General features: G+C 57.2%; 1 protein-coding gene across 10 annotated transcripts in view; it reads right to left on the bottom strand.

The window, feature by feature from the left end:
* Positions 1-349: 349 nt before the first annotated feature.
* Positions 350-22,946, bottom strand: part of CARD14 (caspase recruitment domain family member 14) — a 29,992-nt gene continuing 7,395 nt past the window's right edge. For 4 of the 10 annotated variants that reach the window (XM_074319910.2, XM_019735583.3, XM_074319913.2 and 1 more), the window contains 21 exons: positions 22,436-22,614; positions 20,358-20,588; positions 19,051-19,188; positions 17,776-18,101; positions 14,334-14,501; positions 13,410-13,529; positions 12,667-12,792; positions 12,024-12,173; positions 10,795-10,962; positions 10,266-10,405; positions 10,054-10,148; positions 8,617-8,677; positions 8,210-8,402; positions 6,873-6,999; positions 6,329-6,566; positions 5,387-5,450; positions 4,586-4,700; positions 3,815-3,988; positions 2,426-2,547; positions 1,325-1,440; positions 350-1,094 (listed from right to left, as the gene is read on the bottom strand). In XM_074319910.2, the coding sequence (XP_074176011.2) occupies positions 887-1,094; positions 1,325-1,440; positions 2,426-2,547; positions 3,815-3,988; positions 4,586-4,700; positions 5,387-5,450; positions 6,329-6,566; positions 6,873-6,999; positions 8,210-8,402; positions 8,617-8,677; positions 10,054-10,148; positions 10,266-10,405; positions 10,795-10,962; positions 12,024-12,173; positions 12,667-12,792; positions 13,410-13,529; positions 14,334-14,501; positions 17,776-18,101; positions 19,051-19,188; positions 20,358-20,568 (3,060 nt within the window). In that variant the 5' untranslated portion in view covers positions 20,569-20,588; positions 22,436-22,614 and the 3' untranslated portion in view covers positions 350-886. Of the gene's footprint in view, positions 1,095-1,324; positions 1,441-2,425; positions 2,548-3,814; positions 3,989-4,585; positions 4,701-5,386; positions 5,451-6,328; positions 6,567-6,872; positions 7,000-8,209; positions 8,403-8,616; positions 8,678-10,053; positions 10,149-10,265; positions 10,406-10,794; positions 10,963-12,023; positions 12,174-12,666; positions 12,793-13,409; positions 13,530-14,333; positions 14,502-17,775; positions 18,102-19,050; positions 19,189-20,357; positions 20,589-22,435; positions 22,615-22,946 lie in introns of those variants that run through there. The other 6 variants (XM_074319915.2, XM_074319914.2, XM_074319917.2 and 3 more) reach the window with 6 other exon arrangements.

The following is a 22,946-nucleotide window of genomic DNA, read 5'->3' as shown; positions in this document are numbered from 1 at the left end:
TTTCTGAACTTGCTTATGACAACGCCAACCTGAATTCTACAACAACGTCCTAAGGTACTCAGATTCGGGGCATTACTGTCAAAATGACATTCATTCTAGGGGGAGGCAAAACCAGGGGCTCCTCGCCTGAGCTTTGCCCGAATCTCCTGAGCCCTGGTGGTGGAGTGAAGATGGCCAGAGACGGAGGTGAGGGGGGGCGCCCCGGTAGAGGGCAGGTCTCGGTCTCGGGAGGAGCCCAGCTGGCTCGCGTGCAGAGGCATCTGTATGAAGCTTCTCCAGGACACCCCACAGGTCCCGGGCCAGGCATGGCGGCCCAGCCACAGACCCCCTGAAATACTGTTGTCATCGCTTGGAGACAATATTTATTGGTAAACAGTCTATAAACGAGTTACACTAAAGCATCTCTCAGCCATGAGAAACCGAGAAAAGTTAGCCAGGGTGACAGGTGGGTTTGTGCCTCTGCTCTGGGCAGGGCTACAGTGACGGGGGGAGGGGGCACCAGGGCTGCCAGCAGGCCGCCTCAGTGGGTTTGGGACGAGCCATTTGACGCTGAAATGCAAAAGGAAAGTGCAGTATCAGGTCAGACGGGTGGTTACCTGGAGACATCTGAGGTCACAGAAGACACCCCCACTACAGAACGGTCTCGGGGTGTCCAGTTCAGACCATGCCAAGCCCTGGTGAGGGGATGGATTATATAGAAAAGTGAGCAGATGGTTTGGATGCCCATTTGTGACCTGCACATAGCGAGGGATCAAGGTCAGACCCAGAGAGCCGGCTTGTATGGTGAGCTCCCCAAAGCTGTGCCTGCGAGGCCCTGAGCTCAAAGGACAGGACTGTGCTCAGAGGGACGCACAGGTCCCCACAGCCCCGGGAGAGGACTCGGACGTCAGCGGGTCCTCAGCTCTGTCCACACGACCTTCTTCTGCTCGTCTGCAATGGCGAAGCGGACGCAGCTGAGCAGGGTGTCCAGGTCGCTCCAGGCGTCGGGGGCCAGGCTGCTGTGCAGACAGGGCGCTCTGTCCAGCTCACCCTCCTCCTGCCTGCTGGCCTCCAGGAGCTGCTCCTCGGAGGTGCCCAGCCGCTGCAGGGCCTTCCTGCAGGAGCCAGACGGTGGGCGAGGCTCAGGAGAGCAGCCCCCACCCCATGGATGCCCCCAGGAACCCCCAGGTGCCTCTGGGCTGCTTCCCGGAGGGTAGCGGGACGCTGTCCCAGAGCTGTGAGACACTTCCAGGGGCTGGCACAGGGTGAGTTCCTAGAAACCCTGCATGTGCTGGGGCACGTGGCCTCAGCGGCAGCTCCGGCACCAGCCCCAGGACGCACCTACCTGAGTTTCCTGGCTGCCTTCTCATTGACAGCGACATGGATGATGATGGGGAAGGCGCCCATCCTGTGCAGGGCGCGGACGCTGTCCAGGCGGACGTCCAGGAGGGCGTGGGTGTTCTGGGGGGAGGAGGGCGAGTGAGTCAAGACCTTCAATCTGCGGTAGCGAGGGAGCCCACCCCCGGGAGCGGCGCCAGGTTCCGGGTGGGACTGAGTTAGTAGAGGAGCCAAGGGGAGAGTTCGCAGACGCCCCCGTGTGTGCCAGGGCGCCTGCGGCAGTCCTGTGTTCCCATCCACCTGGAGAATCGTGCTGAGCGAAGTAAGTCAGATGGGAAAAGACTTCACTCATACGTGGAATGTGAAAAGAAAGAAATGAATGTATCTCATAGACACAGAACAGAATAGTGGTTGCTGGGGGGAGGGGCGAGCCAGGGAAAGGCCATGAGGTGTCCAGGGATGGATGGAAACTGGGCTCCTGGTGGTGAGCACACAATAATGTATCCAGATGTCCAATTATAATGAAACTTATGTGACATTAACCAATGTTACCTCAATTAAAAATAATTATAGTAACAAAAAGAAGAGTTTCCATCGGTTGGATTTTTAACCTGGGAAGTCTAGGAGTTGCCAGCTGGGGTGCGGGAGCATTGGCCCCGCCCTGAGCAGAGCACGGCTCCTACAGCCCCGTGGGGGTGGCGCTTGGGAAGATGGGACAGCCTGCCTCGCGCTCACAGCTGGGCCGGCCGCTTTGTAGCCAGGCAAAAGTCTAGGTCACAGCCAGCTTCTTTTCATATATTGGTTTGAGCCTTAAAACATGGAGTGTTATCTCCATTTTGTTTATTCACTGAACAAATGGTATTAAACATCTCCTGCATCGAGGAAACAGGCTCAAGGACGTTAGGAGACTCGCCTAAGGTCAAAGGGAACCTACACGGTGGAAACACGGCTTGGTCTTTCCGCGCTGTTCCTGCTGAACACTGAGCCAGAACAAGTTGGGTGACAAGTGTCCCGCAGATGTCATGGGCAGTCCTTCCTGCCTTAGTCCAGCACCGTCTTCTGACATGGAGTTCTCAAATGCCCAGGAAGGCCCTAGCCCCTGCCTTACCTTTTCCATGAGGAACTCAACAGCTTGGCGGGTCACACAGTACTGGCCGCCGGACACCTCCCTCTCCTGGACGATGTCCCCTCTCTGGCTGGAGGCATCATACTCCTCCTGGCTCAAATACTCTGAAGGTGACAGCGAACGGGGATGTCACACACCCACTGCGTGGGGCCCTGAGCAAGCTCCATGCTGTACCCCCCACCCTGGGGACTCGTGCCAGCTCTGGGCAAGTTCTCCTAGGGGTCCTCTTTACAGACGTGACCCTGCCCTCCCCACTCAGAGGAGCTGTGCCCTGCACGTTCATCCTAAACCTGACAGCAGGTGCTCCATCAATGCCAGGATGTGGGAGCTGGAAAGAAGGAAGGAAGGAAGGAAGGAAGGAAGGAAGGAAGGAAGGAAGGAAGGAAGGAAGGCTGGAAGGTTGGGTGGATGGAGGGATGGACAGACAGATGCAGATAAACCCCTCCTCCATCACTTCCCAAGCTCCAAACTTACATATCCAACATCTTACACCTAGAAATCTCTTGCAGCTCTTAAATCAGTGGTTCATAATTAAGGCAATTTTGCCCCAATTTTGGCAACATCTGGGAGCATTTTTGGCTGTCACATTGGGGGTAAGGGGTGTGCTACTGGCATCCAGTGGGTTGAGCCCAGGGATGTTACTGAACACCTACAGTGCACAGCACAGCCCCACCCTAGTGTCATGGGGCCAAGGTTGAGAAGCGCCTCAAACAACCCAGCTAAACTCCACTCCCCCACCCCGACATGTGCCTTTCTTCCAGACTGGCTTCTCGTGGTTCTGACCACCGTGATAGGACTGCACATGCCCTCTGCCTGGCCTCCGCCATCCAAGGTGCCCCCATGCAGACAGCTCAAGTCGCAGCCATCAGTGACGGGGGGACGAACGAAAGCACCCGCAGACGCCTCAGTCTGCTCCCCAAGCACGGAGCCACCTTCCCTGCTGCGTGAAGACACTCAGCCTGTCTGCTGGGACCCAGGGCTCTGCTACGTGGCCTTCGGCAGGTGGATGGCACCCTGTAGCGGTACCACCCCAGTTAAGTACAAGCCTACTTGCCAACAGTAACTGCACTAGACTGAATAGTGTCCCCCCAAATTCATGTCCACCTGGAGCCTCCGAATGTCACCTTGTTTGGAAATGGGGTCTTTCCAGATGTGGGCAGTTAAGATGAGGTCCTAATAGAGTCAGGTGACCCTAATCCATTGACTGGTTCCTTAGAGAATAAATCTGTTGTTTTAAGTGGCCCAGTGTGTGGTCATTTGCTACAGTGGCCCTAGGACACTTGTACAGTGACCTTCTCGAAAACAGATACAGAGTCCTGCCAAGGCGCTGTCTCACCTCCACACAGGGGGGACTCCCAGGTGAGAGCATACCTGCTGGGCATTTCTTAAACCCTTGGAGGAGGCTCAGCTTCTCACTCAGGATCTTCCCGACCACCCTGGGCACGAAGAGCACGGGCCGGGGCCGGCTGGGCCTGTGGGGGTGCACCAGCGTGTAGGGCACCAGGGTGATACAGCTCTCGGCCCAGAAGCACCCGGGGCAGGGCTCTGCAGGAGAAGAGCCATGAATGGCCAGGTGGCAGGCGGCCTGGGCTCCCCCCCCAGAAGGGACTGTGGTCTGCGCCCCATTGCAGCCCGGCGCCTACAGAAATACAGGCCACGCTGGTGTCTTGCACAAGGACCACGCAGCCATACCACCCTGGCTAAGCGATCCCTCTGTGCCCGTGGATCCCGGAGCCCTGTGGCTCCCCAGGTCCATCTTCACGGCTGTGGTTTAATCCCGTCTGCCTTGTTTGGCCACAGGGAGGATAGAGAAAATGGGCTGAGCTCCCTGTCACACCAACCACTCTGAGCTCTGAAAGGTCCACTGGTTTGTCTAATGCTGGGCATTGGATAAGGGCACATCGTTACTATTCTCAAGGGGCTGCTGTTGGTGTAACGGTACCAGTGGCTGTGGACTCTCCCCGGGCAGCTCACGCAGGAGGACGGACATGAGATGTGTAGCTCAGCTGCTCCCCAGAAAGGCACACAGACATCGATTATGGCTCTTACAAAGCTGACCCCGACCCCAACGAGCGACGGTGACTGAGCTGACCAACCTGCAGCCCCTCCCAAACACCCTCGCCCACGTGGAGCCAGCCTCACCTTCCAGCTTGCTGGCGTCTGACTGCGCCCCGTCAAAGGAGGAACACAGAGGGCTGGCCTTGGTTCTGTCCACACTGATGATGCGGACCAACTTTTGGGGTCCCCCAGAAGATTGCTGGAGGAGGGAGAAGGGACGAGGGGTCATCCAAGCCGTCCACACAGGGCTAGGGGCCTGGCACTTGCCCCTGGGGAATCCAGGGTGGTCCTTGGACCTTCAGGCTGTGCCCACTGAACAGTCAGGAGGCCCAGACCCCGTGCCAGGATGAGACAAAGGGAGGCAGGAGAGGGTCCCAGGCAGAGCCCCCCACTCGCCCCCAGCAGGGCATCTGTAGTGAGGGTGGGCTGCATTAGGCAGGAAGCATGGGGGCCCCCACAGCCCAGCCCTGCTGCGATCCAGGAGGGCTGCCCTAGTGCCCTGCTCAGGGCAACTGAATGTTCTACGTCGAGAGACCACAAGGAAGCGGCCTCAGAGGGAATAAGGACGGGGTGGAGATGAGCAGGCCAGCGGGGTGACGAGGCATGTGACAGAGCGAGCACACGCCTGTGCACACCCAGGTGAAGGTTTGCAGGGGCCCATTGGGGAGAGAGGGAGAGACGCACAGGGTCACCCCCAGGTATCAGTAGCCTACACCGCCCACACAGGACCCCTGGCCAGCCCCCATCCTAGGTGGAAGGAGGGGTGAATCGGGCCCCTCCCCGCAGGTGATGTGAGCTGGGGGAGGAAGGAGGCCAGGGAGACAGACAGGGCCCACGCGAGCAGGCCCCACACCTGGGACCGGGCGGCAGGGCTGGCGGCCTCACCTTGCGGGGGGCGGAGCTCTGCTGAGCCATATTCTGGACCAGGGTGATGAGCAGCCACTGAGCCCTGCACAGAGGGGGACAGCCCCGTCCAGCTGCAGGGAGGGCTGCAGGAGACTCCCCCACTGCCCCGACCCACAGCGGCTCTCCACCCTGGCGGCCACCAAGCCCCCTGGCAAAGCCTCAGCCCACCCTGAAGTAGCCAACTGAGGCGACTGGGCTTGAGCCTGGGTGGAGGCCACTGCTCCTGACCCTCTGACTCCCAGTGTGGCCTGAGGTGCTGAGGCTGGCCCCACCCAGAGTGTGTGGGGAACGCAGTGTGGGGCTTCCTGCGCCTGCTGAGCTGAGCTCCAGGGGACGCAGGTTTGTGATACAGCTGGAGAGTTGCTGGACGAGACACCATGCTTTGTGCCCAGGACGCGGTTCTCAGCAGGGTGGGAGGGGAACACTGTCCCAGGACTGAGGGTTCCCCAGGATGTGGGAGCTTCTGTGCTAAAACCAAGACAGCCCTGGACTCACCAGCGTGACTGGTCACCCTTCCGCCAGGGAACACTGGCAATGTCAGGAGACATTTGCGTTGTCACAACTAAGCGGAAGGCAGGGGAGGCCAAGGATGCTGCTTGACACCCTGAGTGCCCAGGACAGCCCCCCACGACAGAGGGAGCCAGCCCAAATGTCAACAGAGCTGAGGTTGAGAAACTCTGGTCCCGAACACTCTAGAACACTCTAGAATGCTCTAGAACTGAAGTCTACCCTCTTTCATAAAAAACCCTGTCCAAGCAGTGAACTTGGTGCATAGCACACTGGGGATTCCACTTCTTTGGGGCCCTCAGAAGACCAGTCCTCCTCCTGGGCAAGAGGGGGTCCCCGTGCTGAGCAAGGCCAGGTGACGCCACCTGGGCCTGGGCTGCTCCCTGGCCCTCTCTGTCCACCACAGCCGCTCACCGTGAGTAGTTGGGGATGGTGCCGTGCTCAGTGTCCTTCGTGCTGTACGGGCTGACGCGGGATGCGTGCCAGCAGCCGCCACCCTGGAAGAGGGTGTCCGTCACGTGCAGGATGTCATTGCAGTGCACCTGCAGTTCCCCCGCTGCCCGCCCCTCCAAGGCCAGGTTGACCCGGATGTAGAAGGAGTCCCCTGAGGTTGCCACTTTGGCCTCCAGATCCCGGACCAGCTTCTTATAACCTGATCAAAAGAAAAACCGTGAGGACAGATAAGTCTGGGCAGTGATCCCACACGAGGAAGTTTCTGGAATGTGAAAGGAGCGAAAGAAGAAATCTCCCACAAAGTCTCCAGAGCCATCTGGTGCCAGACGCAGTGGGTAGGCGGTCTCCAGCTGCTTTGGGGGCCTCCACAGAGTTGGGGTGCAGACTGGCTCTGGGGTGGGCCATGGGAGCTGGTGTCGGCACGGCCAGGGGCTCGCAGAGACAGGACTGGGTGGCTGGGCAAGTCTCGAGAGGTGACCTCATGGCAGGATGGGGGTGTGTATACCCTCCATGTTGACCTTCACAGACAGGCAGCAGAAGCCATTCACCCTCCGGAGAAGTCCGACGGCTTGCTCCAGGGTCGTGCCCTCCAGGGTGGCCTTGAAGAAGGGCTCGGTGGCCTCACAATCTACCTGCGGGCAAATCACAGGGACCAGCCTCTATGGCCCAGGGTCCTGCAGCTGCAGTCTGAATGCAGGCGCGTCCCCCACAGTAAACCCACTCGCCTTCCGGCCACCCACATGCACCCATCAGAGCCTTTGTCACAGGCTGTGTCTCAGGACGACCTGATTCAGCTCCTCCAAACTGTACACATTCCCACCCCAAGAGCCAACCACAACCCTTCCCCAATACACTGTGGGCCAGGATCACCATAAGGACCGAGTTCCTGCTCTTCAAAATGGACCTGTGTTCTAGAGCTTTCAAGAGCATTCTAGATCAGGGCTTGTCAGCTTTGGGACTACTGACATGTGGGGCCAGGTCATTCTGTGTTGCGGGGCCGTCCTGGGCCCTGCAGGATGTTTAGGGGCATCTCTGGCCTCTACCCACTGGGTGCCATGCAACGCCCCCCGCCCCAGTTGTGGAAGCTCATCGGCTCTCACTGTCCACGCCATTCATTGCCTGTGTTGCTTTAAGTTTAGGAGAGTATTTTTATAATGTGAAAAAACCCGAGGTGTGTTTTTAACACCATTAGAACTGAACTGGCCCCATTTGGGTATCAGGACTGGCTCCCCAAACATCATAAAGGGCTCTGTGGCTATGACCACAACGTAAGCTGGTCACTGAAACTCTCGAGAGGGCCCTGAGCTGTTGGAAATGTAGTGAAAGGCTTTTGTGTCACGTGCAGTGGCGAATACAAGGTGACATATCGGGAGCTTGAGCTGAGATCTTTCGAGACATACGACATGGCTTAGAACGTGGACAGCCATTTGGAGGGAGAAGCCAGTGGGGGACATGGGGCTCCAGACCCTGACACCCCACCCCTGCCTCATCCCCAGTCTCCTCCTAGGAGAACGGGGCGAGTGTCAAGAATGGGGTGACACATGCTTTGTGCATTCCTCGCTGTTTTCTGAAAGGCTGACTTTTAATGACTCTGCTTTTCGGCTATATCAGAGCCACCCCCTGCACACACAGTCACTTACTAATAACTAGTTTAGTTGTACACATGTTTTCTGCAGTTTAATGAATCTTTTACAATGAAAGTTTTAAAAGGTGTCCTCAATGGTTAACACAGTGAATTTTATGTTATGTTGTGTATTTTCTCTCACACAGACACGCACAGTGACAATAAGATCACCACTGTTAAAACAAACAAACAACAACAACAAAGGCCCCTCATCTCACCATCACGATCTGGGTTCCTGGGTGCAAGGCCATCTCATCCGCCACCGAGCCTGGGGTGACCCGGTGAATGAAGATGCCCGTGAGGTTCCCACCAATGACACTTATCTGCTCCAGCAAAGCGTCCCCCTGGAAGGCCAGCACTGTGACCTGGCTCAGAATCTTGCGGGCCGGCCTCCGCCGCACCGGGACATTGCTGCAGGAAGGGAGGTGACAGAGTTTGCGTGCGGCCCCGAGCAGGAGGTACAGCCACGCCATCTCCCCACTAACCCCCCTCAGGCCCCAGCACTCTGGAATTCTCCAGCCCCTACACCACGACCCCATCCTCAAAAAGGCTGTCACTTCCCAACAGTGATAGGACACCATCCTCACTCTGCCACCTGCTCACCGTGGCCCCGCCCTCCCCTCACCTGGCTGAGATGCAGAGGCTCCTGGAGGTTGGCTGTAGGCTGCTCTCGGACTCAGGAAGGTCTAGACAGAACAGAGAGGCTTAGACACCGAGCGGGACTAGCCTGGGAGGCCACCCACTCCTGACGGAGCTAGCTCAGTCCTCCCAGCCTCAGGTCCCCTTTGCTGAGGCTGACCCTTCTCTTCCTCCTCCCTTCCTCACTGCTTAGACCTTGATTCATCTTTCCAAAACAGGAGGGGCTGCTGGAGAGTTGCATTAGGGTTTGACCGCCATTGTGTCCTCTGTGATACTGGAATATTGCCAACATTTTATAAGACAGGGAATCTAGGACCTGGACTTCTGACTTCACTCCAACTATCAAATCTGGCGTGGCCCTGGCCCCCATTTCTGCACTGACGTGCATGGCTGCCTAGCTGGCTGTGGAGGCCTCTGAGTGGCAGTCCTAGGACTAGATGTCCCCAGGGTGTCTCCAAGCCCTGCATTGTAAATGCAGCCTGTGAGGCAGGTGGGCCCCAGCCCAGGCAGCAGCCTCCCTTCCCTGAGGGTCAACAGCAGCCTGCCAGTGGCAGCCATGCCCAGCCCACAGGCAAAAATCCATTCGTGATTACACTCAAAGCCAAGTGAAGTTAATGACGCTCCTGATGTATTTGAGATCAATCCCACTTAAAAGCAGATGGAAATGGGACATGATGTAGAATCACAACAGAAAAGACATAAAGAGCAATAACCCTCCCTATTCATGATCTCACATGCAGCTGGATACGCCCTGGGTGGATCTTCCCAATTGACCACCGTTATAAATAAAACCCCCAAAGATTTCGGGAGGGTATGGTTTCTGGTCATGTGACCCACAGCCCCGACATAAAGGTGCGTCTGTGTGGAGCAGTGTGGGGTATGTGTGCCCCCTGGTGGCTGTGGGGTGAATTCCAGAGGGGTTGCTAAGCACCTACTGTGTGTGACTCCAGGCTGGGGACAGACGTGCAGGGTGGAAGAGTTAATGAAGGGGGCTGTCCGTGAGGGGCCCGTGGCCGGAGGAGGAGAGGGGACCCCTGAAGCCACAGCGGGCGGAGTAAGCCACAGGAGAAAAGGGAAGGCCCCAGGAGGAGAGCTGCTCCCACAGGCACCTCGGCCAGTGGGGCCTGAGGCTGCTGCCTTCCGCCATCACTGGGAGGCCTAGGTCCCCAGGTCAGAGCAGGGAGGGGGAGAGAGCACATGTCCACGGCTGTCGGAACACCTGAGCTGAGCTGCACATGGAAATAAATCAACTGCCTCAGCCTCTAGATGAGAACAGAAAGGACACCCAGTAAACAGAGCATGTGGGCACTGGCTTGAACTGCCAGAGGCCCCAGTCAGGGCAGCGGTCAAGTTCACTTCTCTGTGCCCAACCCTGGAGACACCGGGTCATTTCACCTGCCTCCCTGGGTTGGGGTGCACTCACCTGCCCTGTCCACAATCTCGTAATCCAGGTCTGTGTCGCCCGCCTTAGCTCCGGGGGAGGCTCTCCCGTCTGCCTCCGGGATTTCCAGGGAGCTGCTGCCAAGTGTAAGAAGACAGCTCAGGCTGTGCCACCTACTCCGTCTCAGACCCAGAGACCCAGCCCCTGTCTGGCCCTTGGCTGGTGTCCCCAGTGAACGACCAGCGTCCCTCTACCTGAAAGACCAGAGGTCCCGGAAGTCCTCTGTGGCCCGCTTGTACAGGGACTGCTGGCTGGGGGGCACCGGGCTGCTGGAGCGGAAGCTGTCCACCAGCTCGCGGCTGGACGTGGCGCTCAGGTCAGACCAGAGCTGAGCCTGCAGGACGACGAAGCGGAGGTCAGCGTGGGGCTCACGTGGGGATGCCCCCACGACCCCTCCTGTGCTGGGGAAAGGGAAGAAGCCATCAGGGCAGTGGAGGCAGAGGGAGGGGAGAAGCTCTTAATCAGGACACTTAGCTGAGCACCTACTGTGACCCGGCACCCTATCAGCTACTGTCTGCGTTTTATATCCTGAGTTCTCATGATAAATCCATGAAGTGGGCAGTATTGCCCCACTTTACATAGAAAGCAATCGAGGCCCAGAGAGGCGGAGTACCTGGCTGAGGGTCACGTGTGATGGCTGAGTGGGGGGGCTAGAGGATGCCGGGGTACAGCGCACACCTGAAAGCAGCCCATCAGCCCCCTAAGTATGTCTTTAGCACTTACTATGTGCCAGGCCACCTGCTGCCCCAGCAGTGGAGGCGGCACCGGCTGTACCTTGGAGGAGCTGAGGCAGCTGCAGTGGCTGTCGTCCCGCGGGCAGATGGCAAACATACGAGCGAGCCGCTGCTTCCCCCTCTGACAGGGCTCCCTGGCCCCCAATTCCTGCTCGGGCTGCAGACACCGACGGACTGGTTAATTCAGGGCAGGTTCCGCTCAGATGCTCCGGATTCTACCCAGTCACCACCCCGTTACCATCCCCCCCGGCAGGTTCCTGGCATCGGCCTCCAGGCCAAACCAGAGTTATGTCTCCTCCTCCAAGCCTGGGATCCTGGCTGCCCACAGGGTCACTCGGTGGAGCTGACCATCAGGGGACATACAGCAACTGGCCTGGTGAGTGGCGTTTCAGTTCTTTTAGAGAATACGTGTGGTTCTTTATTGGTCATGCAAATACTGCACACGGTATGTATAATATGCCTACACATATCGCACAGAGAATATTGTGGGGGGACACAGGCTGATTAGAGAAAATAAAATTCACCTGTCCTCCCTCGCTCAGAAACAGCACACTGAGCAGACGGCAGTCTGTCCGTCATTTTTTTTCTATGCACACGTGTATCTTTTGAACATGGTTGATGTGGGGAGGGGTGAGGGAGGAAGGGCTGGGGCCCCTACATAGAGAGGGGAGGGTGTGGCTCTGCCTGCCACCCAGGTCCCTGGGCACCGCTGAAGAGTGTCACGCGTGCAGCCACCAGAGTGGCTGAGCTGCCAGGGAGGCCACACTAGAGGGTTTATCGTAGTGTCAGCTCTTTGGGAAGGTAACTCCTTCAGGCAGGTCGCTCCTGGACACGACTTTCAAACATCTCAGGAATGCATTATTTACAAAAGCAAGTGGCCGCCTGCACAGTTCCATCTGCTGCTTTCTTTTCTCATCAAACACCACACTTTACAGGTTTCAGAACCTTCTGCTAAGCTCCCCCTTCATGATTTGCATAACATCATCATAAAAGGAGGTGCAGAGGCAGACAACCTACCTGTGTGCATCTTCAACGTCTGACAACATGGTTCGCTTGTGGGACCCCGTGCTCGGAGGTTAGAGTTGAATGCAGATGTCCCGGCCCCAGTGGGGGGCCGCGAGTGGCCCTGTTCGGCTCCCACCCTGCGCACACCCTGTCTGGTGGCCTCCAGCCCTGCCACCCTGCATCCGAGGCCACACATGGGCCAGAAGTGCTCACCCCTTGTGGTGACTTAGCCTGCAGCCCGCGGAGCTGTTGGCGCAGGTCGCAGACTTGGTCCGTCAGCTCGAACACTTTCCTGCGTAGGGCGTCCTTCTCCGTCAGGTTCTGAGAAATGCCCGCCTGGGCTGCGTCTCTCGCGGAGTAGGCCTGCAGGCCCAGACATAGCGATACTCAGCGCATAGAGGCCGTGCCAGCACAACGCAGGAGCCCCAGCCAGAGAAGCCACCTGCTTCTTGCCTGCATTTCTCCTGGACTCACCGGTGCGTGCCACACAGAGCTCACCCCGACAGGCACACACTTACCGTTCGTTTATAATGCACGTGACAGACGTGGTTTTAATAACCCTCAGTATGCTAGGAATGAAAGAAGGCACTAGACATGACCTCTAGTCTGCACTGTGAGCGTGTCAGCAGATGACAGGGGTGGGAGTTGAGAAACCACGTGGATTAAGGAGAGAGACCCCAAATCTGGAACCAGCTGCCATCGAGGGTAGGGCCAGCTGTGGGAGGTGGCCAGCCGGTCCCCGGCCACACCCAGAGGGCAGGCGGGCTTCCTGAGCTGGGCTCCGCCGGACAGGTGCCTCCTGTCCTCTCTGCGCCCCGTTACCCGGCCCAGGCCGGCCCCTCGCCTCTCCCGGTACCTTGTCCCGCTCCTTCTGCAGCTCGACCACTTGGCTCTGCAGGGCGGTCATCTTCTCCTTGTACATCTCACAGTCCACCTTAGTTTTCTGGAACTGGAACAGCGTCTGCTCCTTCTCTTCCCAGTACTGGACAGAGGGGACAAACAGCCCATGAAGGTCAGCGGCTCTGAGGGTTGGACTAAGGATGGGTGGGGTGGGGGGGCCTCGAGGAGAGAAGGGGCGATGGTGCTAAAGGTGAAATAAGGTGAACTCATGCTCGTTTCTTAAGTGCTCGTTTCCAGGAGCGTCCACAGAGCTGCTGTGCCGATTACATTTGAACTCAGTCATCACAGATGCATGGATGTTGCATGTGCAATCGTTTTGTTTATTCCATGCCCCAGAATGCACAGACGACTTCCCTCCACCGGCCTCATTCTCTTCCACCATCTCCTTTCTCCACCTCCTCCCCTCGCATTTTGTAACAACTCAATAAATCCCTGGTTTTCACCCGGGGCTCCACTCATTTGACGTGACCTGTTTTCATCACGTGTTTGCCTGACCTGTTTGCTCACCACCCCCCACAAGCCGTGACCTCTTGTCTCGGACTGTGACTTGGCGCTCAGTATAGTTTGACAAAGGAATAATGAATGAACGACACATTCGTTTGGCAAACTTGGTCCTCCACTCAGTGTGGATGAAAGAATGAAAGAATCTGCCTTCCGCACCAGGCGGCACCACCCGGGCGCGCCCGCCGGGAAGGTCACCTGCGTCCGCTGCCTCTCGGCGGCCACAGCCCGCTCCCGCAGCGAGTGGAGGCGCTTCACCAGCTCCTGCTTGCTCTCCAGGGCCTCGTCCAGGCTCTGCTCCAGAATGTCCTTCTCTGCCTGCGGCAAAGAGAGGTCAGCTCAGGGCGTGACCCCCACGAAGGGCTGCCCGTGGGGAAGCATCCGTGTTAGCTCATCCTGAGAATAGGCAGCAGGAAGCTTGCAGGCCGGCCGTGGGCGGATGGAGCGCTAACACTACACATTAGGCAGGAGAAACCTGCACTTTGTGCAGGGTTGGTCAAGGAGATGGAAAGTGCTGGAAGCTGAAGCCCCTTGGGGTGGAACCTCCTCCTTTAGGCACTTTTAGCTGCTCCTTCAACAGACCCACCAGTGCAGCTTCTGAGGGAGGGAAACACCAACGGCCAGGTCACCGCCTTCCTCAGGCTCACGTCCCTGGCGGGGGCTCGTGACAGCGGCATAGTCCAGCCTGAGTGACAGCTGTGCCCTGTGCCCAGTGGGTGTCTACTGCAGGAAGAGCTTGACAAGGAGATCTTTACTGATGGAAAGGAATTGGGGTGCATAACTCTGGGGCACTGGCATCCTAATCCCTCCGAGTCCTGTAATTGCCCACTCTTCAACGCAGAGTACTTCGCAGGCGGAAAGGTTTCTTTCCCTGTCCCCCCAACTTTAAAGCAAACCCCATCACTTATGATCAGCCCCATCCACTCCAGAACAACATGGCCTCAGCAGAGGCGCTGAGTGGGGCATCGTGTCCAGTCGCTGTGAATTCTGCGCTTTGGGGTGGGGAAGGGGGAGAACATTGTAGGCCTGAGTGAGTCACTGGGTTTCATGTCACCAGGACCTTATTCACACCTCAATGGGATGCCTGTCAAAAACCCCACAGCCTGGGGGACCGGGACCCACCAGGCTGAAAGTCAGTGACCGGAGTTTCTCATTCTCCTCTTTCAGGTGGCTCAGCTCCTCGGCTCCACACTCCAGGCTGTGGGCCATCTTCAGGGACCGCTCTCGAAATTCCCGCTCACAGGAAGCTGACAGCCTCTCTCGCTGCAGCTCTTGCTTCATCAGATACAACTGCCAGGAGGAGATGGAGAGGGAGGGCTGTGGGAACACTGAGACCCCCCAGGCGAGGGCCACCTCCCTCCTTAGTGATGACACTGTTCAGACTTAAAGGGGCCCCTCCCCCAGACTGCAAAACCCAGTAAAGCGTTCACCTCACAAATGGTCCCAATTCCTTTGGGAGGCAAAAGGCACTTTAGCATTACTTTATGGAAGAGGCGTAGTGGTTAAAGGCCTGGGCTGGGTCCCAGGAAACAGAACAAGAAGCCCTGGCAACCAGCTCTCGGAGCCTGTCGTGAAACAGAGTCACCAGTAGCCAGCGATGAAGATGTAGGGGCCTCTGCCTTTTCCTATTCTGCCAAGTACGTCAGCTAAAGGGAAGTCGGATTCATGAAAATCAGTGAGTGAAAAGAGAAAGTCAGGTCAGAGGGGGCGGAGATGTGGGCGGGGCCTGGTGATGCAGGACCCGCCTACTCAGACGCGTTTGCCGTCAGTGTCCAGAAAGTGTCACCTCCCGCTCAGTGGGCAACATGTCCGGGCTCTGGAAACCACCTGGCCAGGTCCTGCTGGCCTCTGTTTCGCAGGACAGTGGCCCAAGAGAAACTTGGACCTCGAGCTGATGGGTCCAGCCTCTCCCCGCCTCGGTGTGGTCTTTCCTCCGTAAGGCAAAGAACCAGGACGTCTGGATGTCCGGCTGAAGTCTGGCACTCACGGTGCAGCGGGGGCCAAGCGGACAAGGCCAGGACTTTCCGCTTGGACCTTTCCCTCCTGACACCTCGACACCTCGTTAGCAAACCTTCCACAAGCCATCACCCAGCTCCTGCTGGGGGCCAACAGGTTAGGCATGCCATGTTCTATTAGGTTGATGCAAAAGTAATTGCAGTTTAAAAGGTTAAAAATAGTTGCAAAAACCGCAATTACTTTTGCACCAACCTAATACATATGCAAAAAGTAAAATTAGACCGTTGAGATCTGGAGTGGGGGCGGCCTAAAACTGAAAGTCAGCCCAAACAAGTGAGCCTACTTACATTTGAAACGCATACCATAACCACAGTGAAAGGGGGGAGAAAGCACAAGAAATTCTGAACGCCGCATTTAACTACACGCCCTCAGCCTTGCGGAGGTTTGGGGTGTGGAGAATTACACATCCTGAGCCCTCAGTAGGTTTGGTCACTGTACTGACATGGGCAGAGCGATGCCATTTCAGATGCAGCGTAGGGCTGAGCATGTGGGCAAGTGTGTTAACACTGGGGGCCAGGGGTCTCATGAGGGAGGGGCACATACACGTGTGGGATGGGGGAGGGCAAGAAAAACTCTGGGAGAGGCGGGAATTTGAGGTAAGGGTGTGAAGTCAGGACTCCTAAGATATGTACGTGTGTGTGCGTGCGCATACTTGTACGCGTCTGTGTGCGTAACTGTGTGTCCATGTGGTGCGTGTGTGTGTATTTATGTGCACGCGTCTCCCAGCTGTAGCTGAAAGGCCCAAGGAGCAGACACCCCAGTAGCAACAAGCGCACCTGGAGCCCAGGTCCTCGTCTCTGACAGGAACCAGGACCCCTCAGAGACACGGCCGACCCCGAGCTGGGCGGGGGTGGGGGGGTGCGAGAAGGTCCTGGAACATCTTGTGATGCGGAAAGGAAGTCAGTGCTCAGCAACAGAGGGGACGTGTCACAGGACATGGAGCAGCCGGCGGGGCTCCCACTGGCCAATCGGGGACAATCTGAGCACCAAACTCCTTAACGACAGTGATGTGTCACAGGCCATTGGAAACAGGAATCCATGCAGCTGTGCCCATATCAGACACATAACTGGGGGTGGAAGGGCTTCTTCTCCCAGGCAGGATGCCCAGGGCCAGCGGGTGGGCTGGAGGGAGCGCTGCAGACAGGCTCGTCATTTTGCAGCCACCAGAGCAAGGCACGGGGGCAAGAATCGCCACTGAGGTTAATTACACGGTAAGTGCTGACAGGGAGCAGGGCACTTGCCCGCCTCAAAGCCCCCCCCCCCCGCCCCCGTCACTTACTAGCTTCTGGGAGCAAAAAGAAACTGTGATTACGCAGTGGGGGCGTCAGGCAGCCCTGGGCCGAGTGGTGACATAACGTCACCAGTGAGGGGTGCTGGGCATCGCACCTCCCCCCAGGGTGCCCTGAGACAGGCCCAGCACCCCCTAGACAGGGCCCCCCAAATGCATAACCACCAAATGTTCATGAGGAAACATGAAGCAAACCCCAAATGAGGAGCGGTCTGTTATTTCATACAAGGCAGGGGAGGTGCGGTTCAGTCCTCAGAGCCGTCCATGCCGTGATAGACAGAGAAAGGCTGTGGGAATGTTCCAGATTAAAGGAGAGTAAAGAGATAGGACAGCCCAATGCAACACCTGAGCCTGGACTGGATCCTGGGCTGGAGGGAAAATGCTGCAAAGAACGCGGTTGGGTCAACTGACAAAAGTGGAACCTGGGCAAACTAGACTAAAGATTTCATCGATGTAAATTTATGAAGTTGATAACTGTACTGTGGTTAGAGAAGAGAATATCCTATTTTTAGGAAATATACATGGAAATATTTAGGGGTAAAGGGCCCTGATCTATGTAACTCAAGCAGTTCAGGAAAAAGTGTGTGTGTGTGTGTGTGTGTGTGTGTGTGTGTGTGTGTGTGTGTGTAGGAGAGGAGACAGACACAGAGAGAGCCCAAATGATAAAGTAAGGATATGTGGGTGTCCTTTGTACTAGTTGTATTTCTATATTTTTAAAAATAAATTTGGAATTATTTCTAAGTAAAGTTAAAAATTAAAAGAATGAAAAAATAATGCCATAGTTATAGGCAAAAAGCAAATGCCAGCATGACAAGGAACGAATATCCACAATATTTAAAGAACTCCTACAAATCACTAAGAAGATAATAATCCCCAAGAGAAAAATGAGTAACAAACATCGCTGGGGTTTGAGGAGGGCCTGCTCATCACACCCCTGTTCTCCCGCCGGAGTCCAGGACCAGCTGAGAAAGACAAACGAGGAGCGGACAGACGTCTACCATCCCTGGGGTACTGACAAGGAGACCCACCACTACAGAAGAAGCCAGAACCCCAGATACAGGCAGGTGGGCCTCCCCACAGTGGGCACTTCACAGACCAGCCAGCCCACGGGCAGCTCCAGGGCAGGGTGGGCTCGCTGCCACATGGGCAATGGGAGGGGTGCCTGGAGGTGGAGGCGAAGGGTCAGCGCCCTGCAGGGGCGCCGTAGCCAAGGCTCACGGGGCAGCAAGTGCAAAGGCCCTGGGGTGAGAGCGGGCGTACCTCCTCCTGCAGGCCGCGGCAGCGGGTGGCAGCCAGCTCCTTCTCCTGCAGCGCGTTGCTGTAGCGCAGCGAGAGGTCGAGCATCTCGTCCTTGAGCTTCAGCACCTCGTGGAAGTGGGCGCTGACCTCGCGCTTCATGCGGCCGTGGTCGGCCTCCAGCTGGCGCAGGCTCTCGGCGTGGGCCTCGGCCTGGCCCAGGCGCTCCTGCAGCCGCCGGCATTGCTGCAGCAGCGCCTCCTTCTGCCCCTTCTCCTGGCTCAGCTCCTCCTGCAGGCTGCTGATGGCCCCGGCCAGGCACTCGGTCAGCTTGGACGTCTCCATGAGTCCTGCAGGAGAGGGGCCGGGGCAGGGGCAGGGCGGCCAGGCATTCACACCATGCCCTCATTCCTTCGCCTCCAAACCTTTGCTTCCTGCACCCAGACTTTCAAGAGGTCTCCTTAAAGGCTTCCAGGCTCAAGCAGACTTGAGATTGTGATACAAGGACTACCCGCTCTCAGCTTCCCTGTGGGACCCGCTGTTCAAATCCAATCACCCCGCCATCAGGCCAGACATGCTCAATGCTAACGCATTTTAATGTTGTCCTAACGAAAACATAACCGGGAGCATAAATCTGTATAACAGACTCGAAATAACGTGAACATGGACTGAGGCCACGCTGGCAGAAATGTCCTCTCACCCAGCCTTCAAGCGACATGTGTCCTGCTCCTCTGGAAACCCGAATCTTTCACCAGCCTCCTCGCCGCCCCACCCAAGGGAGGCTTCAAATTGCTCAATGAACAAAGATGGTCTTATCTCCCCCCAAGTGGAGTGGACCTGTACTTGGCTGCTGAGCACACGCCAGCAGGCTGCAGACACCTCTCTGTCTTCAGGCGGGGGGTGTGGGGGGCCTTCCTGAGGGTCAGGCTGGGCCCAGGGCTGGGCTGGCCCCTAGGCCTCCAGCACAGGCCCCCAGGCTGGCCAGCTCAGCAGCTTTTCTAGGGAAAGGACACTTCCCTCTGCCTGTACCTCTCACATGCAGATCCCACACCCCGAGAGGGGTCTCCTCTTGGTGCTGGCTAATCGGGGACAGATTTCCTTTTAGAGCCCCAGGCCCCACTGTGGTTAGTGGGGGTTCTCCTCACCCCCAAAGTGCTGAAGCACAGGAATGGGAATCTCTGCCTGAAGGCATCAGGGAAAGCGTCCCGAACACCACGCCGGCAAGCGGACCCCTGAGGCTGCCAGGAACCAGCGGCTCCAAGGAGCCCCTGCCAACCTGCCTGGAGGCCGAGCCCTCACCACTGAAGGCGCTGAAGTCCACGTCGGGCTGCAGCCCGGTGACCAGGGTGTAGACGTCGGGATTGTGGAACTTCAAGCTCTCCAGGAAGGCGATGGCCCCGTTCTTCCCGCGCGTCCTCAGCAAATCCAGCAAGTGCCCTTGGGGAGACAGCAGTCGGCTAACAGGCGGTGGGTGGGCTGCCCCGTGAGGGGGGAGGAGAGGGGAGAGTCCCTGCACACAGGGGAATCGGGAGCCCAGGGGAGGGGGCGAGCCACCACCCCCTCCAGCTCTTATAGGCCCCTTTCATTCATGTGGTGGCGGTCAGTCCCGAGAAGGGCGAGGCTGATGTTTACTAAGCAACTACTATGACCCAAGTGCTACTAGTTGGAGACAAGACTAAGGAAGGTGATCGCTGCTCTCAAGACCTCCCAGGTGCGTTATAGGTGGACACGAGCAGATGTGTGAGTACAAAGCTCGCAGGAGGAAAGATGCAAACAGCAGCACCCCAGGGCCCGGGCCCACCAGACCCCATGGCTCTCGACTTGGATTAGTAGCTGGGACTCACTTCTCCTGCATCTGAGGTTCATCAGGCAACAGGCACAGATAGTATCATGTCAGCAGCTGATACTATCTGTGCCTGCTGCCGGATGAACCACTGCTGGCTTTCTATGGCCCGGGCTTGAGAAGAGTATCTTATAAACAGAAACTCATCCAGTGCTCCTAATATCCTGATATGATGGAACTATGAGCGCCCCCATTTCTGAATGAATACGAGTCAGCTAGTCAGAACGCCAGGATCGGCTCCAAAGACTTCTGGAACGGGCTGACTCGTAGCCCCCAAGATATGTCTGCCTGGAACCTGTCAGTGGGACATTGTTTGGAAAAAGGGTATTTGCAGATGTGATTAAGTTACAAATCCTGAGATGAGCTCATTCTGGACAATCTGAGTGGGCCCGGAATCCAACAACAAGTGTCCTTATAGGAGACAGAAAAGGAGAGACACACAGAGGAGGCCGTGTAAAAAGGAGGCAGAGATTGGAGTGATGCAGCCACAAGCGGAGCAGGAAGAGGCAGCCCGGGTCCTCCCCTAGAGCCCCGGAGGGAACTGGCCCTGCTGACACCCTGCTTTCAGATGCCTGGCCTCCAAGACTGTGAGAGAATCCACTACTACCATTTGAGGCCACCCACTTTGTGGTCATTGGTTATGGCGGCCCTGGGAAACACATCTGGAACGCGGGTCCCCTTAGCTTTGCAGCACAGCTGTGTCGTGCTGGCTCAGCAACGAGGGCCCCACTGGAGCAGGTGGGCAGGACGGGCGGGTCCTCACCGACACGCATGGCGGTGTTGGTGAATCTGGGGCTATGCAGCACCTCCTCCTCGTCCAGCTGGCCCAGCACCTTGGCCTGGCGCAGGTAGGGGGTGAGGCGGCTGGGGCAGATGCTACGCACGATCTCCCAGCGGTGGCTTTCTGTCATGTCCCACAGCGTCTCCTCGTCCAGGGCTGTCAGTGTGGAGTCCGGGGGGCGCAGTTCCGCCATGACTGGGGCGCCTGAGAACCCTGGGCGGAGAGGGCTGGAGTCAGTGCCAGGGCTCGGGGCCCAAGGAGGTCATGGCATCAACCCCCCCACACACATCATTTGTAGGGAAGGAAATGGCCGATTTGGACAGGATGATGACATTGGCCTTGGCCCTGGTGTCCGTGACCAGCGGAGGGGCTCTCCATCCCACTGTTGATACTGAATCAGTCCTCCACCGAAGCAGAGCAGGGGCCGGGTTCCTTTTGGTTCCAGGAGATTGGACTTGCCTTTAAAGCACAGGCGCTGCCTGTGGCCCCGGGAACTGACTGGGGAGTGGGTCTAGACGAGGCGTTCTCAGCAGGGGTAGCACAGCCCCCACAGGTGGGGACTGGGTCTCGGGCAAAATTTCTTACCCGTCTGTGTATAAGCACAGATGTGCATAAACACAGACACAGCATACCTGAGATAGTAACGTTTCATGGGAGGGCAACTGGGGAAAAGGTGTCTCAAAAGGCTCCTTAGGGGTGATGGTGAAAGAAAGACTGCCCTAGAATAAATGTCAGTGTTTGGACGACCCATCCAGTAACCCAGCAACCAGAGGCAGCACCCACAGCCCACATCAGAGGGGTCAGGGACAATCGGTGGGAAGCAGGGCTGGGGAAAGGGCGCTGCCACAGAAAGATGCTGCGTGCACGTGACAGGGGTGGTACCCGTCACCTCCAGCAGCCCCAGGACACTCGTGCTGACACACTTGGGAAATGTGCTAGGACAATAACACGTTGCAAGAGCATATAGATAGAGGTGAAACTGAAACAAACCACTCTTTCGGGGAGGTAGTAATGGCCACGAACCCCTGGCTGGTGGGGGTGGGTTTCAATGGCCAGGTCTCTGAGGGCTGAGCTGCAGTGGGCCCGGGGCTCCCGGTCTGTGTGGATGAAGCCCAGCAGCAGCTCATCATCAAAGCCTGGAATGTCGTCTCTCTGAGGGGCGTGCTGACTCGTCTAGAACCCAAGTCCTTCGGGTGGGAGGCCCTCAGAGGGCTCCTGCCCAGCCCCCCACCCCGGGGCACGCCCGGGTGCCCCCTGCTTTGTAACAGTCACCTCCACAGCTTTGTTCCAGTCACATTTATCTCCACTCCCAGCCCTGGTACAATCGTTAGCCTATCAATCCATCCAAATAATTCTAAAATGTTTTTAAATGTGGACTGTTTCAAGCAGTTTTAAAAAGTCCTGCCCATGGTGTAACAAACACACACGCACCCAGGACGCAGACTCGCCCCATCTTAACACTCTGGGCTCGAGGCTCCTGCGTAAGGAAACGCATCCGCAGAAACGGCTCCGGCCCGGGCTGTCATCAGTCCTCCGCTCGCTCCAACCAAACAGCGTGGCCATAAACAACACACAGCGCTTGGCAGGACCCTGGATGCTGACAGCAACTCCCCACCAGCAGCATCTCTACTGCCAAGTGTGGCCCCGCACTTGCCAGGTGTTTGGGGGGCTGCAGAAACCTTGTTTACCTGCCCACTGGACTCAATGACAGGAATGAAGCACAGGTGCTTTGCTGAAGCGCCTGTGGATGGGCAGCGGGTTGTCTCTACTTTTCCTCCATCACACGCGTGATGGTCTGTGCATCTCCTCGGGCACAGCTGGGAGCGTTTCTCTCAGACCCCAAATTTCCTGTCATTTGCTTCTTTTCATTTGGGATGACAAATGGACTGACAGGAGTCGAACACCTCTTGAAGAGGTGTGTGCACTAAACACGTTTGAAAACCAGAGCAAATCAACCCTGTAGACTTTGCAAAATGGGAAACGGTCACTGGCGGGTCCTTTCCCTGTGGACAGCCCCCGCCCCCAGTCCACCAGCGGCCCGGTCCACAGCAAGGACTCACTGAGACGCTCACATCCGGCTGTGCAGGGACTTCAGGTGTGGCCAGTGCTCTGTTCTCTGTAGGCGGCCAGGAGGACCGGGTCAGAGCAGGAAGAGCCTGCCAAACCCGTGCTGATGTGAACTGACAGCTCTTTCACGCCGTGTGACTTGTTCCAAAACTCAGACTTCAGGCACCAAAGACTAGTGCAAGGGGATAAAACAAAGGTAAACTCAGATCCAGGAAACAGCTGGACAGACCTCTGACACGTGTGGTCTGCTCAGGAAATTAGAGAAGCTTCCTCAGCCCTAGGAAGCAGGTTTCTAGAGGGAAACTAGGCTCTGAACCTCAGGATGCCAAGGAGAGTTGGCAGGTGCAATAGTCACCAACGTGTCACGGCTGGGCACCCTGACAGGTAGCAGGGACTGTAGGCAGGGGGCCACCTTGTGTCATGGCCGGGAGGCAGGGCTGCTATCTCACGTGAGGCTTGTCGATTTTACATATCTCTGACTTGTCCAGCTTCATAATCTCTTAT

The sequence above is a fragment of the Rhinolophus sinicus genome, chromosome 12 (assembly GCF_057876585.1).
Source record: "Rhinolophus sinicus isolate RSI-liver-muscle chromosome 12, RSI-T2T, whole genome shotgun sequence".
Lineage (NCBI taxonomy): Eukaryota > Metazoa > Chordata > Mammalia > Chiroptera > Rhinolophidae > Rhinolophus > Rhinolophus sinicus.
This window is presented reverse-complemented; position numbering and strand designations above follow the sequence as displayed.